The following is an 18,558-nucleotide window of genomic DNA, read 5'->3' on the forward strand; positions in this document are numbered from 1 at the left end:
CTTCTGAAGCAGAGCGAGGAGACCGGTAGGAAACCACCCTTCCTCCGTTGCTCACAGACACAACAGCCAGCACCTGCGAGTACCCCACCCACCCACGCACCCACCCACCAAGGCCCGCGGGAAGGCGGGGTTTCCCGAACGCGGCGGCAGCAAAACCGGGCCTGAGGCGGGGCGGGGCCGGCGAGCGCGAGGCCCCGAGGCGGAGGTGCGGGACTGTCCGAGATGTGCCGGACGCCGAGCTCAACGTATGCCACCAGCTCCTTTAGTCCTCAGGCCCGAGGCGTCGCTTTCCCGGAGCCGCCACCGTCGCGACCTTCTTTTCTATCTCCCTGTCATTTTGGTTGTTTGATGGAAGAGAAAAATGGAAGTCAGGCATCTCTGAGGCACCAGCCAATGAAATAGACAGAGGGGGGTGGGGTCCTTTGCTCGCGCCTAAATTCAAAGGCATAAATAGTTCCTCTCCGCTGCAGAGCGCGGGGTGAGTGTTGTATCCGCTATGGTGGAATTCGCTTCGTAGCGCCCGAAGCCGGGCAAGGCTGGCCCACTCTCCGCCCTAGTGACTAGGAAGAGCTTTGGGGGCGCCGCAAGCCCAGGCGGCCTGACGCAGCGGTGAGGCAGGTGCGTGCGCGCGGCCGGTTGGGCCTAGCCTGGCATTCCTGGCTGGAGATGGGCGCCGGGGGCTGGGGAGCCGAGGAGCAAGGGACCTCAGACTAAAGTTCTAAGGGGTTCTTGGCAGAATGGCTAGTTCCTGCCATTGAAGTAGGGCGAAGAAGTGTTGACAGAAAGGCCTGGTGAGGCGAGGAAAGACCCTGAGTGAAAGCAAAAAGCTTCATCTCTTTATGTGTGATTTATCTATTTAATAAATATTTACGAACCCCCCCCCCCCACCCGCCCCCATCCCGCGCCCTCGAGTCAGGGACTATTCCGGCATACAGCGGTGGACGTAGGCGAAGATGCTACGGAGATTACATTGTGATAGATTGGATAGACGAGTAAATAAGTACTGTTTAGTGTCAGCTTTAAGTGCAATGAAGGAAAAAGGAAGCAGAGCGAGGGGGTGGGTAGAGGTGCTCTTTTATATAGGGAAGTCGGGAAGGACCCCAGTTAGGTGACGTTTGAGCAAAGACGTGAGTGTTGGAAAGGAGAGTGAGCCATGCCAGTATCCGGGAGAAGGGCATTATGGGCAAAGGGGATGCGGTGTGAAATAATCAGCCTACGTTAGCTAGAGTATGATAACGGTGGAAGATAAGCCTGGAGAAGTAAGTGGTTGGCTTCCAGGTTGAATTAATGGTTTAATTAAATTCTAACTAAAGACTAACGCCTGTATATTTTTAAGTTAAAGAAAGATATCTTTGCATCAGAGGAAGTAGCTTGGCAAGTGGCTGTTTTATTTCTATAGAGCTGTCATTCTTATGTTTCAGTCTTTTACATTTATTATGATTCCAGTTTTACATTCCACTTATGTGTTGTTATTTGTTTTGTACAGAACTGCTTTGTGGCTTGCTTGATTTCCAGCAGAGATTTGCCTGTCCGAGTCAGTAGTGAAAATGCACATTAAGTCAATCATTCTTGAGGGATTCAAGTCCTATGCTCAGAGGACTGAAGTCAATGGTTTTGACCCCCTCTTCAATGCTATCACTGGTTTAAATGGTAGTGGGAAATCCAACATATTGGACTCCATCTGCTTTTTGCTGGGCATCTCCAACCTGTCTCAGGTAAAGTGTAAACTTTCTCATTTATGTGAATTTAAGTTTGAGGAGCCTCGAGGGAATCCTCATTGCACTTGGAGACTATTGCCAGTATCCTCTTCATTTGCATTTTTACGTGAAATATCTTATAACTCACCGCAGTCCTTTAAAGGTCGGTATTATTACTCCATATTTTAGGTGAGAAAATAAAAACTTAGAGGAGTTGCCTAAGGTTCATCTTCTTAAAATGTTTGGAGCAACACTGAAACTCAGGCATTCTCATTCCAGAGTTGTACCCTCACCCCATCCCTGCCCCCCCCCCATTATAATGCCTTTTCAGGACCTTCTAATGGGATTGGATGAATAGTGAAATTCTTAGACACTGTCTTTCCTTAAATCTTTCAAATGAGCTTTTGTTAAGAAATGAATAGAAAACAGATCTGTTCAGGGTTGAAAAAGTCCTATGGAGAAAGGTGCCCATTTCAGGTTGTTACCCATTTTCTTTGCTCTTCTTGTTTATGAATGCCACTGCCTATCCTTGGCGGCTTAATGGATACTACATGGGTGATTTTCCAACAGCAAGAAGAACTTTAGTGCTATTTTAGGTAGTATGGGGTTTTGTAACTGAAACTTTTCCTTTATTTTAGGTTCGGGCTTCTAATTTACAAGATTTAGTTTACAAAAATGGGCAGGCTGGTATTACCAAAGCCTCCGTGTCAATCACCTTTGATAATTCTGACAAAAAGCAGAGTCCTTTAGGATTTGAGGTTCATGATGAAATTACAGTAACAAGGCAGGTGAGTGGCTACTAAATATTTGGTTACCTAGAAACTTGCAGGTCTGATGTGCATTTTGGCAATGTGACTACTGGAGAGGGAAAGTTTATGAGCAAAATTGATGGATCAAATACTGACTAGATTCCTTAAGAATATCTTCCTTATGTTACATTTTGATCATGCAAATTCCGCCATGTGCCAAGAGGATTGAAAGGGATCTGAAATCCATCAGTCCAAGCACTCATGCTTAAATCTTGAACCACACTTGAGTCTTCTCTCTCTGTGCTGGAACACCTGTAGCTCTTGGGATCTTTCTGTGTTCTGAGGTAACCCATTCTGTTTTTGGAAAGGTCTAATTAGAAAGTTATTCCTATATATTGAGCCAAAGTGCTGTCTTCAAGTTTTACACATTAATCCTAGTTTTCTTGAGAGCATCAAGAGCAAATCTAATTTATTCCGTATTTCAACATTGAAGTGTTCTGTAAGTCAGTTTTCTAAGCTAAATCTCTAGGTCTTTCAATTGATATTTAGTTGTTCATAGGTCTTTCAGTTGTCTCACCACATTGAATACAAATTTGCTCCAGTTTTTTATATCTTTTTTTTTTTTAATGCTTGGCCCCTCACATTGCATATGCCAGAATTGGTCTAGCTATGACAGGATTAAGCAGAATTGTTGCTTCTTTCATTTTAAGTACTCTACTTCTATTTTTCTAAATATGATGTTGGAGAGTTCATGATACATTGTGAATTCATATCTGATTTACTTAAAATCACTCTAAATTGTTCATGTGTGTTATTACTTAGCCACATACTGCCAGTTCAGTATCTAAGCAGGTTTTTGAAACCAAGGGAGGACCTTACATCTGTCCCTTAAAATCTTTTTTATTACAGTCAGACAATGTTTTCAGTTTGTCAAAGTTTTATTTTTAAAAATTCGCATTTACTCTCCAACTTAGCATTATGTAACTTAGATTTCCCTCTCTATTTTAATGAAAGCCTCTGGTTGAAAAAAAAAGGGGGGGATTGACTAGATTGCGACAGAATCCTGTTCTCTTTCATTAAGCATCTATCAAATAATAACCCTTTAAGGATTTTAAGTAAGTCTGCTACTAATCTACCCAAAATTCCTGTCCTTATGCAATCCATATGCCTGTATCTTCACCATAATTTTGTTATAAAGACTGTCTCAAATTACTTATGGGTATATTAGGACTGTTGTTCAAATATATTAATAAATGATCTACCACCCTCATAATCCTGTCAGGAAAAAGTGAATTAATATTTATTTAATATTTATTAAGTGCTTAATGTGTGCTGGGCGTTGTTGAATGCACTGGGAAATACAGATAGAAAGAATGAGAAACATACCTTATCTTTAAGGACCTCAAAATATGGGTGAGACAATCATACCCAAAAAATGATAATGCAAGTGCTATAGTATAGTGTGAACAAGCTGGTATCTAGTATAAGTTGTTCCTATTAAACCCATGACGAAGTTCCATGGTTACTCTTTTTCTTTCAAGTATTTACCAGTCATGTCTTTTACTAATCCCTTTTAGCATCTTGACAAGGATTGATATTAAACTATTTGCCTTTCATTTTCAGTTTCTGACTTCTTTTCCTTTGGAAATCAAAAAGGGGAGGAAGAGGGGTTAACCTCTGAGTATGGAAAATTGTAGAAAGAGGGTGATCAGGGATAGAAACTACAATCTACACATACTTGGAAACACGAAGCTAGAAGGGACCTTAGAGACCTAATCCACTGCAGGGGAGGTTAGGAGGCTTGTGCTTGGTTACGTAACTAGTTAGCAAAAGTCCCTGGATTAGAAGCCAATTATCCTGACTCAATCTCATTCTTTTTGACCATGTCACACATTCTTTATTATTTATTTACCCTAGATTGATTTTGTTTACCATTAGTTGGACAGAACAAACATGAAAAATAATGTATTTGGGAATTTATCATCATAGCTCAAGATGTGTGTGTTCATTTATATCTTTTAAAATTCTTTCCTTTTTAGGTGGTTATTGGTGGCAGAAATAAATATTTAATCAATGGAGTAAATGCAAACAATACCAGAGTACAGGATCTCTTTTGTTCTGTTGGCCTTAATGTTAACAACCCTCACTTTCTCATCATGCAGGTATTTCGTTTGTGGTCTTTATGTCTCTTTCATAATAGTTTTGACATCTTTTATTTTTTAACTCATAAGAGAAGTGCTTCTGTTTGGATTTTTCGTTTTTTATTTTACTATTAGGCTGCTGTTTGGGCACCTGTTAAGAAATGTGGGTTAGTTTTTTGTACTTACATGTTCTAGTATATTGTGTACATTTGAATGTTGAAGAATGTCTGGAAGTAGTTTTCTTTGACTTATCCTGGAGGGCCATTGTTCCAAAAAAATCAAGAAATGTTCAATAATTATGCTAACATTTATTTATATACTTACCTGTCTTAGAATTGGAGACTTCTACATCATTAATATTAACTGTCTTGGAAATATGGTCGAGTTAACTTTGTATCATTTAATAACCTATGTAATTTGTATCACTCGTGAGAAAGTGGGTAACAAAGCTACCTTTGGTCTCAAATCTAATAAAATCTAATAAAAGAAACATCTTTTCATGTAGGTGGAAGAAATAACTCCCAAAAGATTGGTGTATTAGGATACAGCAGCTTCAGTGCAGATAAACATGTATGTCTTTAGGTTATTCTTTCTGTATTTTGTTATTATCATAGTAAGTTTGCCAATTTTATTTTCAGGGCCGAATTACAAAAGTGTTGAATATGAAACCTCCAGAGGTAAGAGTACTCTTTAAGGGCAGTAAAAATAGTAATTACAGATATTGTCTTAATCTTCTAGGTAATCAATTTTTTTAACATAATTTTTTCCATTATTAAAATTCTTGGAAACATTTAAGAATGATTAGTAGAGAAAATAGTTTTGTTTTTTAATATTTAACATTGTGCCCCATTTTTTTTTTAAGTTATGTAACAGAAACCTTCTGAGCCTTACTTTCCCCATCCATAAATTGGAGCCAATAATCCTTACCTCAGGGTCTGTTCTGAGGATTAAATGAGAATCCTTAAAAGAAGTAAAAGAAAAGTCTTAGGACCTTGTTAAGCAAAATTTTTTAAAAATTATTTTTTTAATTGAGATATTCATAAAGTAGTTTCAGGTGTACAACATAATGATTTTATATATATACATATATTTAATATATGTATATATCACAAAATGATCACAGTAAGTCTACTCAACATTTGTCACCACACAGTTAAAATTTTTTTTAAAGATGAGAACTTTTAAGATTTATTCTGTCAGCACTTTTCAAATATGCAGTACAGTATTACTAACTGTAGTCACCATGCCATACATTACATCCTCAGGACTTATAGTTTGTACCTTTTAACTACCTGTACTCATTTTGCCCACCACCCTTTCCCCACCTCTGGCAACCACCAATCTTTTCTCTGTATCTATGAGATCACTTTTTTTTTTTTTTTTTAAGAGTTTACATATAAGTGAGATTATACTGTTTTTGTCTTTCTGTGTCTGACTTAATTTACTTAGCATAATACCCTCGAGGTCCTATCCATGCTGCCACAAATGGCAGGATTTCCTTTTTGTATGGCTAAATAATACTCTTTATTTATATATATAAATATCACATATTCTTTATCCATTCATCCATCAGTGGACACTTAGGTTGTTTCCATGTCTTGACTGTTGTAAATAATGTTACAGTGAACATGGGAGTGCAGATGTCTTTTCAAATTCTTGTCTTTGGTTCCTTGAGATAAATGTCCAGAAGTGGAATTGTTGGATCATATGGTAGTTCTAGTTTTAATATTTTGAGGAGCCTTCATGCTGTTTCTCATAGTGGCTGCACCAATTTACAGTCCCACAAACAGTGCACAAGAATTCCCTTTTCTCCACATCCTCACCAGCACTTGTTATTTCTTGTCGTTTTGATAATAGCCATTCTAACAGGTGATATCTCATTGTGGTTTGGATTTACATTTGCCTGATGATTAGTGATGTTGACGATCTTTTCATGTATTTGCTGCCCGTTTGTATGTCTTCTGTGGAAAGATATCTATTCATACCCTCTGCACATTTTTTTCATTTGATTTTTTTCTATTGAGTTGTATGAGTTCTTTGTGTATTTGGTTATTAACCACTTATATATATGATTTACAAATATTTTCTCCCATTCAGTAGGTTGCCTTTTCATTTTGTTGATGATTTCCTTTGCTGTGCAGAATCTTTTTAGTTTGATGTAGTCCCGCTTGTTTACTTCTGGTTTTGGTGCCTTTGCTTTTGGTGTCAAATCCAAAAAACATCATTGCCAAGACTGATGTCTAGGAGTTTTATGTGCCCGATACAGTATTAAAAGAAATTTTGCCTCTATAAAGTAGCCTTTCTCAACTGGTGTTCCATGTCAGCCTAAAGAAAAAGATTTGAGTGAAATTAATTCATTACATACAATGGATTGCTTAGGACATTACGACTTAATTTTCTCTTAGAGCCCCCTTGAGAAGAGTTGGTACAAAGGAATGAATGTTTTGTATAAGAGCAAAAACTCTTTTGGTATTTTTTTTCTATGGAGAAGAACTAAGAAGACGACTGATAATTGATAATACTAGTCTGGTTTGACCATAGGTCACGCTTATTTTCTTTAGATAACATCTTAAGGGAAAACTTCTAATTCAAAACCTGCCAAATACATAGAAATCAAAATGGTTTTCAGAGAAATAATCCTCTTGAGATAGGGATTGATGGTGAGTAGAAGCTTCTGAAAAAGGAGTGCTAGCAAAATTGTCCTTCTTACAAAATTTTAATTAATATTTGCCTTTTTCAGAGTACTTCTCATGAATTATTTTACTTCATGTTTACTTCTCAGCAATGCTGTGAGATACTATCAGTACTCTTCAGAAGAAGAAACAGAGGAACAGAGAAAATTAAGTTACTTTCCCAAGTTCTTAAAGCATGTGCCACAGTTGGAATGCAAATGTTAGGCCATGCTTCATCCTTGTAGGAACAAAATGGCTGAAGTCTCACTTGGAACAATTTTAAGTAGAAATTTCTAAAATGAAAACTGAATGTTGTTAGCCTTTACTTTTTCTAAGACTCGTATTTGAAGGAAAAGAGGAGGAAGGAATTACTGGCTTCAGTTTTAAAGGAGATGTACTCGGGAACCTCAGTGTGGCATAAAGTTTGATTTTAGAATTTGACTGAAGGCCAGAAATGTTTCTTGAATGTTAGGGTTATTAGCTAATATGTACAATTTTATGTACTTAACTTTTATGATCCATAATTTTGTTACGATACTTAGGTTAAGGCATTAAATAATATCCTTAATGTAAATTCCAGTGAGACTCATTGTCTTGGATTCTTAAAACATTAATACAATCGTCTTTCCAGATTTTGTCCATGATAGAAGAAGCAGCTGGAACCAGGATGTATGAATACAAAAAAATAGCTGCCCAGAAGACTATAGAAAAAAAGGAGGCTAAGCTGAAAGAAATTAAGACGGTAATTAAATTTATATAAAATATTTTGAGAGAAGAGAGTACGTTTGCATTTAGAGTTTCTCTGCTGTAAAAAGAGAAATTTTACCGCACACCCCCTCTGCCCAGCCTTAGTTCAGTTTTCCTTAGTCTTACATCCTACTTCTCCCTTTTAAATTTCTTTAATGGTGCTTCACATACTGAAAAATATGATTTTCCTTTATTTTCCAGATACTTGAAGAAGAAATTACTCCAACCATTCAGAAATTAAAAGAGGTATTTACTATATATGTGAGGACAGCCAGCTAGAATGTCTCTCAAAATTGGTGATGTATCCCCAATCATACACATGGGGATGAAATGTGTACCACTTCTCAGGAATTATTCTGGCGGATGAGATAAGGCGTTAGAGTTGGTAGTCCGTACTCAGCCTTCTGCTCGTAGAGGACAATGTACTTCATATCTATTAAGTCATAATGGTTTTGTATATAGATTGCCTATCTTAATCTCAGAAAATATGCCAGATTTTAATTCTTTGTTGAAGAGAAGTAAGTCTAAATTTTCCTGTATACTTAGAATTGAATGGAATAATATTTCATAAAGATATGGCCCTCTCAGTGACTTTTCTTGGTAGAGTGAATAACTTCTCGGATAAGAGGGGGCTATTATTACAATTGCTGCTGTCAAGGCAATTGGTAAATGAAAGGTATTGAAACAGATGACTGTTTTCTCTATAATCTTTGCAGCTTCTGACATTGTAATTGGTGTTTCAGTGAAAGAATGTGTTTATAGCACATTGGTTTTAAATTATGTATTTATGAATTTATTAAGTGTTCATTAAAGTTTGATATTTCTCAAGCTCTCTTCTGAATCCATATAGTAGCATAGACATTATTGGAAAAACTGAAAAATTGTGATCTTGAAGGTTCTGCCTTTTGTATGTATGATTTAGTAGAAAACACTAGATCACGAGTTTAAACCTAGATGTCATGTTTGATTTTGACAAGTTCTTTCTAAATCTAATAATATGGAGTGGTCATTTAATCACCCTGAATTTGTTTCTTGAAATTAGGAATTTTTTGTTATTTTGTTACTTTGTCCCAGTAGGTCCTAATGGGAATCAAGTTTAATAATGTGTAAGCAAATACTTATAAATGGTTACATGAATGAATGTTGGATGGGCATCTTGGTAATACTACTACAAAGAACATTTAATAGTGTATCATTCATGGTTGTGTAGGTTGTATTTATATAGACTTCTTATTACTGCCAGTCTGTGAATCTTATGTCTGCATTTCTTTGTTAATCCCAACTGCCTGATTATATTTGAGAAGAAATAACCACAAAGGATTCACTAGAGATGGTATTATGCTATCTAACCATAGTTCTAATGTTATTTAAAGCTTCCTAAAATTTATAATCCATGATCACTCAGTTTAAGACAAAATCCATTACATCATGTAATGGGAAATTTTATACATGTTGCTGTATTTTGATTCTTTCCAAATTTGTTTAAAACTATGAATTTTGAGTTACACTTTACTGGTGATTTCTCTTTCAGGAAAGATCTTCCTACTTGGAGTACCAAAAGCTAATGAGAGAAATAGAACATTTGAGTCGTTTATATATTGCTTATCAGTTTTTGCTGGCTGAAGATACCAAAGAACGCTCAGCTGAGGAGTTAAAAGAAATGCAGGATAAAATTGTGAAGCTTCAAGAAGAATTGTCTGAAAATGATAAAAAAATAAAAGCACTTAGTCATGAAATAGAAGAGTTGGAAAAAAGAAAAGATAAGGTCAGGCATATATGTAAGAATAGAATATACACGCTGAAAAAAAAATTATATATTATACAATAACTATTTAGGATTTACTGGGCCTTGTCTTCTGTATCGATTTCTTAATCTTAAAGTATAATAATGAAATAGCTTATAAAAAGTCAATAATTTATGTAGAAATTATACAAGAAAAGGACACCATGAACAAATGTGTAAGTACATTGATTGAATTGGGTGCATTTGATTATAGGAAATTGGAGGTATACTCCGATCTTTAGAAGATGCTCTTGCAGAAGCTCAGCGAGTTAATACTAAATCTCAAAGTGCCTTTGATTTCAAGAAGAAAAATCTGGCAAGTGAAGAGAACAAACGCAAAGAGCTGGAAAAAAATATGGTAGAGGTAAGCAAACGAAAAGTGTAATTTAATTCTAGTAGTATACATTTATCCATTCTGTTAATATTTATTGAGTGTCTGCTATGGATCAAGGGTAGTTGTTTGGGGTAGGATGTAGCAATGGACAAAATACCTTGTGGGTCTTTGTTCCAGTGAGGGAAATGATGATAAAGAAGATAAATAAGTGAAAAATATCATATGTTATATAGTGATAACTGATGTGGAGAGAAAATAAAGCAGTGGAGAGGGTTGTAGTATAGGGGAGGTGGGGGTGTAATTTGGGATTTTAAATTGGGTAGCCATCGAAGGTCTCATTGGGAGGGCTGTATTTCATTAAAGACCTGAAGGAGGTCAGAGAACAATGTAGATAAATTGGGAGGCTGTGGGGAAAGATGTTCCAGGCAAAAGAACAGCAATTGCCCTAAGTGCCTAAGGTGCTGGAAAAGTAAAGAGATAAGTGTAGCTGGTTATCACTAAGTAGTAGAAGTGCAGAAAGGTAATGGGGTGTAGGATCACATGTGGTTTTGCAAAACATGTGAAGGACTTTGACCTTTATTCCGAGTGGCATGGGAAGCTGCTGGAGTTGGCTGAGCAGAAGCATGACATTTTAATATTTTAATAGGGCTATTGCTGTTTTGAGGATAAACTAAAGATAAATGGAAGAAACAGGGAATCCTGGTAGTAGGTGTCCAGGTGATAGCCCTTGGATAAATGCAATAGAAGTTGGGATATTAGAGAAGTTGTGGGAATTTATGTGTATTTTAAGGATAGGTCCAGCAGACAGACCCAGTAGATTTTTATTTTTTTAATTGAAGTATAGTTGATTTACAATGTTGTGTTAAATTTCTGCTATACAGCAAAGTGACTCAGTTATATGTATATACTTTTTCAGATTCTTTCCCATTATGGTTTATCACAGGATATTGAATATAGTTCCTTGTGCCATACAGTAGGACCTTGTTGTTTATTCGTCCTATATATGATAGTTTTCATCTGCTAATCCCAAACTCCCAACCCATCCCTTCCCCACCCACCTCCCCCTTGGCAACGACAAGTCTGTTCTCTATGTCTGTGTCTTCCTGTTTCGTAGATATGTTCATTTGTGTCATGTTTCAGATTCCACGTATAATATCATATGGTATTTGTCTTTCTCTTTCTGACTTACTTTGCTCAGCATGATAATCTCTAGGTCCATCCATATTGCTGCAGATGGCATTATTTCATTCTTTTTAATGGCTGAGTAATATTGCATCGTGTGTGTGTGGGGGTGTGTGTGTGTACATACACACTACATCTTCTTTATCCATTCCTCTGTCCATGAACATTTAAGTTGTTTTCATGTCTTGGCTGTTGTAAGTAGTGCCAGCAGATTGGTTTTTGAATATGAAAAAGGACTGAAGGATAACTCCAGAGATTTGTCTTTGACAGTTTGAAATATGGTTACCATTTGTTGAGTGGAGGATAATAGGCTTGAGGAGCCAGTTAGACATCTAAGTAGAGATGTTGGTTTGATAGTTGAATATATGAACCTTGAATCCAGGTTAGAAATACAAATCAAAATACATATGCTGGCATGCCCCAGGGCTAGTGCTCAGACTTCTTTTATATACACTCATTTCTTAGGTGATGCCATCCAGCCCTATAGCCCTAAATACCGTCTATATATTGATGCCTTTCAAATCAATAATTAGCCTTGACTCCTTTGAAGGACTCATTTGTCAAGCTATTTAATTGACATTTTTATATGGATGACTTTAAAAAGTCTAAAACTTAACGTAACCAAAATAGAACTCTTAAATTTTCCCTACCTACCCAAACCTGCCTGAGTTACTGAATTTTCCTCATGTAAGTAAATGATACCGCTGTTAACCTAGCTGTTCACTCCAGAACCTGGAGTCCTCCTGAATTTTCCCTTTTCTCTCAAACTCTATGGTATCTAATTCATCAACAAATTCTGTTGACTCTAAAAGTATATCCAGAATACAGCCACTTTTCACACCTCCTTCACTGCTAACCTGGTTGAAGCCATCACCTCCCAGGAGGGATACTCAGTAGTGTCCTTAATAGTTACCTTGCTTTTACTTGCTCACTGTGCTCCAGCCACAGTTCCTCTAACACCCAAGCATATTCCTCAGAGCTGGCCAAGTATGCTGTCCCCCTAGTATTAGCATGATCACTCCTTTTGTTTCATTTAGGTTTCTGCTCAAAATATCATCACAAAAGGCCTTCCCTCATCATTCTCAAACCAGTAGTCCCATCATTTCTTGTCCCTTTACCTTGCTTTAGTTATTTGTTTACTATGTCTTCCACCTTAGAAATGTAGGCTCCCTGAGGACCCTGTGTCTTTAATGTCTAGAATAATGCCTGGTACATATCTAATAAATATCCAATGAATCATGAATTAAGTGGGCCAGAATTTCTGGTCACTTTCATGTAAATGTAACTAGATTTTTTTTCTTTTTTTTTTTTTTCTTTCAGTGCTGATATCTTACATAGCATTAGATACCTGGTTACTAGAACTTAAAAGGTGTTAAGTGTTAGTAATGCTGTTCCCATAAGTATTTAACACTTAAATTTATGGCCTTTAATAGCTTATAAAATATTTTCATATACATGCTCTTAATCCTAAAATCTCTACTTTTAAGCTTTGGGTAGGGTGGTTATTATTTCAATTTTATAGGTTTAGAACTTGATTTTTAGTTTTTTCAAGTGGTTTGTTTAAATTTGCAATGATGTTTTAGTTCACTGTCTCCCAGATTTGACTATAACATATGGAATGAAAGTATTATTAGGATAAGAGGTACATTTATCCTAAAAACTGAGAAAGGCTGAATTTCAAAATGGGAATAAAGTATAAAGTTATGATGGTTAAATTACCATGTTCACTTCAAATTGCTGTGAAATTTGATGACATAAAGGTATATGTGTTTAAGAAAATGGATGGTTTTCTAAAATATAATACTTTCCAATCTGAAACTCTTCCTAAAGGATTGTAAAACTTTAGCAGCAAAGGAAAAAGAGGTTAAAAAGATAACAGATGGGCTGAGCGCCCTTCAAGAAGCAAGTAATAAAGATGCTGAAGCTTTGGCTGCTGCACAGCAGCACTTCAATGCTGTTTCTGCTGGCCTGTCCAGTAATGAAGATGGAGCAGAAGCAACTCTTGCTGGTCAAATGATGGCCTGTAAAAATGACATAAGTAAAGCTCAGACAGAAGCCAAACAGGTAAATATAGACAGTAAGCACTGTGTGATTGCAGTTTTTATTTATTTTTTTATTTTCATTTTTTTTTGACACGCTCCTTCACATTATGCTTCGGCAGTTGTTATAAAATGTTGAAAATAATCAGATCAATATCAAGGAACTTGTTTATTGTTTACTATATTCTGTCACTCTTTAGCACCTAAAACAATGAAATTCAAATATGTTGATTGCTGACTACTGACAATGTTAGTTTAAGATGCTATAAAACGTAAAATACCTTTATAGATTAATTGAAATTATCAGTGCCATAAATGCTCTGTTCTGCTTTCAGCATTGTGTGGAATATTTGAGGTTAGCTTGTTTTCATCTTTTTGCTATTTTATTGACATCATAAAATTGAAGTTTTAAGCTTTAAAAGGAAAACAAAAATGTCTTCATTTCTATGTCCACCACACTTAGTTCTTTAAAACTTTGTTTCTGAAACTTTGTAATATCCTCCTTGGAAGTATCTCTACTTCCCATTTACCCCCATTCCAGTCTTTGGTTTCCCTACTCTGATTTCATAATCTTCAGTGGCTTTTCGATCTATTAAAATGGTTTTCATATTTGTTTAGATAGTTGTGCAGCTTAGAAGTCCTATGAACGCAGGAGTTTTGATGGCAGAAAGAAAAAATGTATATATACACGTGCACATTCTTTTTTGTTTTTTAATGGAGGACTCATCTTTAAAAATACACACAGATGTGTGTGTATTAATCCCATTCAAGGTTTTCTATTATATATTTGCAACTTTTTCATTTGAAGATTATGGTCACAAAAAAGATGATGGTCAGTTTTTTTTGTTAACTTATTTTATATTGGGAAAAGTCCACCATTTTTCAGTTTTAAAGGAAGTATACACTCATTTAGATCTTAGAATACTAGTTCATGGTTTTAAGGAATAGTGCTCAATTATATAAACTAGCATTTAAGTATCAGACTTACAGCTTTTAAATTTTTCTGTCAGTTTAGCTTCCTTTTCCCGTATGATTTTATTTCTCATTGTTCAGTACAGTTGTACAGTTAATTATACAACACAAATATACCTAAATGCAAACATGCATATCTAAGTGGAAAAGGAGGGAAGAAAGTGATAGAAATAGCTTTCTATTTTGTTTTTAATTTAACCAGCTAGTGACAGTTATTCTTTGATACAATTTTTGAGCTCATTGATGTCAGTTTTATAAATATTAAAAATATGGACTTAAATTGCAAATTATTTAATGATTGGAGCTTTTATTCATTTATATTCTGAGTAGTGTTTTGAGGTGAAAACATTGGGAAATGATTGATCTATTGAGATATTGATCCAAGTGACCAAACAGTTACATTTTCAAGGCTGATGTCTCTTAAAGCAATCTGAATCTGTGGCCATTTTATCACTAGCACTGTCTGCCTCATATAGTCTGTTACATTTTTCTGTTATAGGCTCAGATGAAGTTGAAACATGCCCAACAAGAATTAAAGACTAAACAAACAGAAATTAAGAAGATGGATGGTGGCTATAGGAAGGATCAAGAAGCTTTAGAAGCTGTGAAGAAACTTAGAGAAAAACTTGAAGCTGAAATGAAAAAGCTAAATTATGAAGGTTGGCCTTTAAAGATGTTAAATCATTAGGAAGTAGTGATTATTGATAGAAACTTCCTTAAATAAAGGAGATAGCAAGTAGGAAATATTTTATCCCATTAATATTAATGGGTATTAGTATAGGAATTATTTATAAATATAGTCACAAAAAATAAGTATAAATCAACCCTTTGAATTTTTGAAAGCTCAATACTGGGAATTTCCTGCTTCAGTCACTCTGAAGTGCCACTTGAAAACTCAAAAATGTTATTTATATATTTCTACATTAGTAGGTATCCAATTCATATGTTGTTCCTTGGCATGAAAATGGTGTTATGTGTTGGAAATATGTCTCCTTGACACTTGATAGAAATTTGAATGTCAAGCATGCTTTTATTTAATACTTACCAGAAGTTTGTATTTTGCTTTTAGAAATGCTTTGGAAATAGAGGTTACTAATATTTTCCTTAAAACAGTAGAATATTTGAGTTTTTAAAACTTGGTTTCAATTTACTTATGACTTATTGTTCAGAAAACAAGGAGGAATGCCTTCTGGAAAGGCGCAGGCAGCTATCTCGTGATATCAGTAGATTGAAAGAAACATATGAAGCTCTCTTGGCCAGATTTCCCAATCTTCGATTTGCCTACAGGTAAGAGAGCTAAACATTGAATTCTAACATCATGGTAATAACCAGGATATATTTTTGTATGAAAGTTATTGTAAGCTGCTTTTCCTTAATTGATATTTTTTCCTTAAATGTTTATTGAATGTTTCAGATTTGTAGGCAGGGGAAATTCTTATGAAATTTAAGGCTACTAATGCCACTAATCTTAAAACCAAAATGAGGGGAATTTAATCTCAGTTGGAAAGTTCCTTTAAAGTTATTATATCATTAATATTAAATAACTGTAAACATTAACATTTTACAGTTTGTTTTACTATATGGTCCTTTTATCATGGAATACTTAATATATGTATTACAAAGATTAGAACATCAAAGTTATTTTTGTTACATTGAAAACATGTATACTGAAAGATCTTTCAATTGATTTTAAAACAATAGTCTATTAAGTGTACAGTAGCATATTGTGTAAAACACCAATGTACATACCTTAATTTAAAAAGGCTTTATTACTAAAAAATACTATCAGCTGACAATGCAGGGTTGCCATAAACCTTCAATTTGTAAAAAGCAAAACAACAAAAAAACAGCAATATTTGTGAAACACAATAAAAGGTATGCCTGTAGCTGGCTAGTCATCTGAGACATTTGAAAATTTTTGTTTCGTTAAAACTATATGATTCTTGTGCTATATCACTTTAATGTATTGTCAGAAAGAGCTCTTGACTACTAAAGTACAACTTTTTCTATTTTCTTATCTAAGATTAATTTTTGTCCACTTTTCTGTTTTAGGGATCCAGAGAAGAACTGGAATAGAAGTTGTGTGAAAGGACTTGTAGCTTCACTGATTAGTGTGAAAGATACTTCTGCAACCACAGCTTTAGAATTGGTGGCTGGGGACCGACTCTACAATGTTGTAGTAGACACAGAGGTAAATTGATTTTAATGAAGGAAAACCTACAATTGCTGTTTAGCTTGAAAAATCATGTGCTCCTAGTAGAACTGGGTACTTTCTTGATGTTTTAAGCTTCTCCTAAGGCTGGATGCTTATCTTTACAGGGTAAAACTATAGAGTTAATGACTTTTTTATTATGTTATTGATTATATTTGATTAACTGTATTCCATTCTTTATTATGGCTGAGTAATGCTGCCTCAGGAGCCCAGAATGCATATTATCAATCTTAGAATTTTGATTGTTCAGGATAGTAGGCACTCAGCATTTATTTGATTATGGATTCCTAAACTTGTACTCATTCCATTTAAATGTCCTCTGTCATTAATATTTTTTTCATTTCTAATGCACAATGTTTTAGGTTACTGGAAAAAAGCTACTAGAAAAGGGGGAATTGAAGCGTAGATACACTATAATTCCACTCAATAAAATTTCAGCCAGATGTATTGCTCCAGAAACTCTGAGGGTTGCTCAGAATCTTGTAAGTCTTTTTTATATGCTTTATCTGCATCTTACTTTTTTTTTTTTTTTTAATTACAGGACATTAACTTTGTCCTTTGAAGTAAATTGGGATTTAAATCATATATCAAAGCACAAAATTTTATTGTGATACCATGCTTAAAAAAGTTAAGATACCAAAGAGAATAAGTTGGCTTTTGTGAAATTAGATGGAGAGAGAATAGAAATGTTGGAAGACTAAAATACCCTTTGATATTTTAAAGTTGTAGTATTAAATGTCCTTATTTTATTTTTTAAATTTTTATTGGAGTATAGTTGATTTACAATGTTGTGGTAGTTTTAGGTGTACATCTACGTGATTCAGTTATATATATATATCCATTATTTTTCAGATTATTTTCCCATATAGGTTATTATGGAATATTGAGTAGAGTTCCCTGTGCTATATAGTAGGTCCTTGTTAGTTATCTGTTTTATTTATAGTAGTGTGTATATGTTAATCCCAATCTCCTAATTTATCGCTTCCCCTCACGTTTCCCCTTTGGTAACCATAAGTTTGATTTTGAAATCTATGAGTGTTTCTGTTGCTGATCTCTTAACTTCAAATGCATTTCCCATTTCTTGGCATTTGTACTCTTCTCTTCTCACAGTTGCTGGTTTTGATATCATATTTGTGTCTGGATGATTTCCAACTTTTACTTTATGTTTGCCTTTCTTGGTGAGCTTTCCCATTTGTGATTTTCTTGCTTCTAGTTGTGGACTCTTTTTTGGTTTTTTTTTCCTGCCTAGAGAAGTTCCTTTTGCATTTGTTGTAAAGCTGGTTTGGTGCTGTTAAATTCTCTTAGCTTTTGCTTGTCTGTAAAGCTTTTGATCTCTGTTGAATCTGAATGAGAGCCCTGCTGGGTAGAGTATTCTTGGTTGTAGGTTTTTCCCTCTCATCACTTTGAATATATCATGCCACTCCCTCTGGCCTGCAGAATTTCTGCTGAAAAATCAGCTGATAACCTTATGGGGGTTCCCTTCTGTTATTTGTTGCTTTTCCCTTTTAATGTTTTTCTTTGTATTTAATGTTTGTCAATTTGGTTAATATGTGTCTCGGTGTGTTCCTTCTTTGGTTCATCCTGTATTTGGTTCTCCTTGCTTCCTGTAGTTGAGTGAGTGTTTCCTTTCTCATGTTAGGGAAGTTTTCGGCTACATCTCTTTAAATGTTTTCTCAAACCCTTTCTCCCTTTTCTCCTTCTGGGACCCCTATAATGTGAATGCTGTTGCATTTAATGTTGTCCCAGAGGTCTCTGAGACTGTCCTCATTTTTTCTCATACTTTTTTCTTTATTCTGTGGCAGTGACTAGTGTTGTGGTGACCAGAGCCTGCACTGGATATTGAGCGGGGCCTCCACTTTCCTCTGTGGTTGTCATTGCCGTCAGGGGTAGGGTCTGCTCCCTAGTTGTTGGAGTAGAAGCCCCCAGATGTGTTTCTGAGCTGTGTTTCTGATCTGCGGTGTGAGGTAGGCAGGATTTCTCTCCCACTGGGAGAGAAACCACTGAGTATTCCTCCTCTGGAGTTCACCTGT

At 35.5% G+C, this 18,558-nt stretch overlaps 1 protein-coding gene across 1 annotated transcript in view; it reads left to right on the forward strand.

Moving 5' to 3' along the window:
- Positions 1 to 459: 459 nt before the first annotated feature.
- Positions 460 to 18,558, forward strand: part of SMC2 (structural maintenance of chromosomes 2) — a 48,217-nt gene continuing 30,118 nt past the window's right edge. The window contains exons 1-14 of the mRNA XM_059925209.1: positions 460 to 618; positions 1,487 to 1,715; positions 2,336 to 2,485; positions 4,486 to 4,608; positions 5,226 to 5,264; positions 7,891 to 8,001; positions 8,208 to 8,252; positions 9,538 to 9,771; positions 10,004 to 10,153; positions 13,136 to 13,369; positions 14,816 to 14,975; positions 15,486 to 15,603; positions 16,369 to 16,507; positions 16,891 to 17,010. Coding sequence (XP_059781192.1) covers positions 1,548 to 1,715; positions 2,336 to 2,485; positions 4,486 to 4,608; positions 5,226 to 5,264; positions 7,891 to 8,001; positions 8,208 to 8,252; positions 9,538 to 9,771; positions 10,004 to 10,153; positions 13,136 to 13,369; positions 14,816 to 14,975; positions 15,486 to 15,603; positions 16,369 to 16,507; positions 16,891 to 17,010 — 1,791 coding nt within the window. The 5' untranslated portion in view covers positions 460 to 618; positions 1,487 to 1,547. The remainder of the gene's footprint in view (positions 619 to 1,486; positions 1,716 to 2,335; positions 2,486 to 4,485; positions 4,609 to 5,225; positions 5,265 to 7,890; positions 8,002 to 8,207; positions 8,253 to 9,537; positions 9,772 to 10,003; positions 10,154 to 13,135; positions 13,370 to 14,815; positions 14,976 to 15,485; positions 15,604 to 16,368; positions 16,508 to 16,890; positions 17,011 to 18,558) is intronic.

This window comes from Balaenoptera ricei, chromosome 6 (assembly GCF_028023285.1).
Source record: "Balaenoptera ricei isolate mBalRic1 chromosome 6, mBalRic1.hap2, whole genome shotgun sequence".
Taxonomy (NCBI): Eukaryota; Metazoa; Chordata; class Mammalia; order Artiodactyla; family Balaenopteridae; genus Balaenoptera; species Balaenoptera ricei.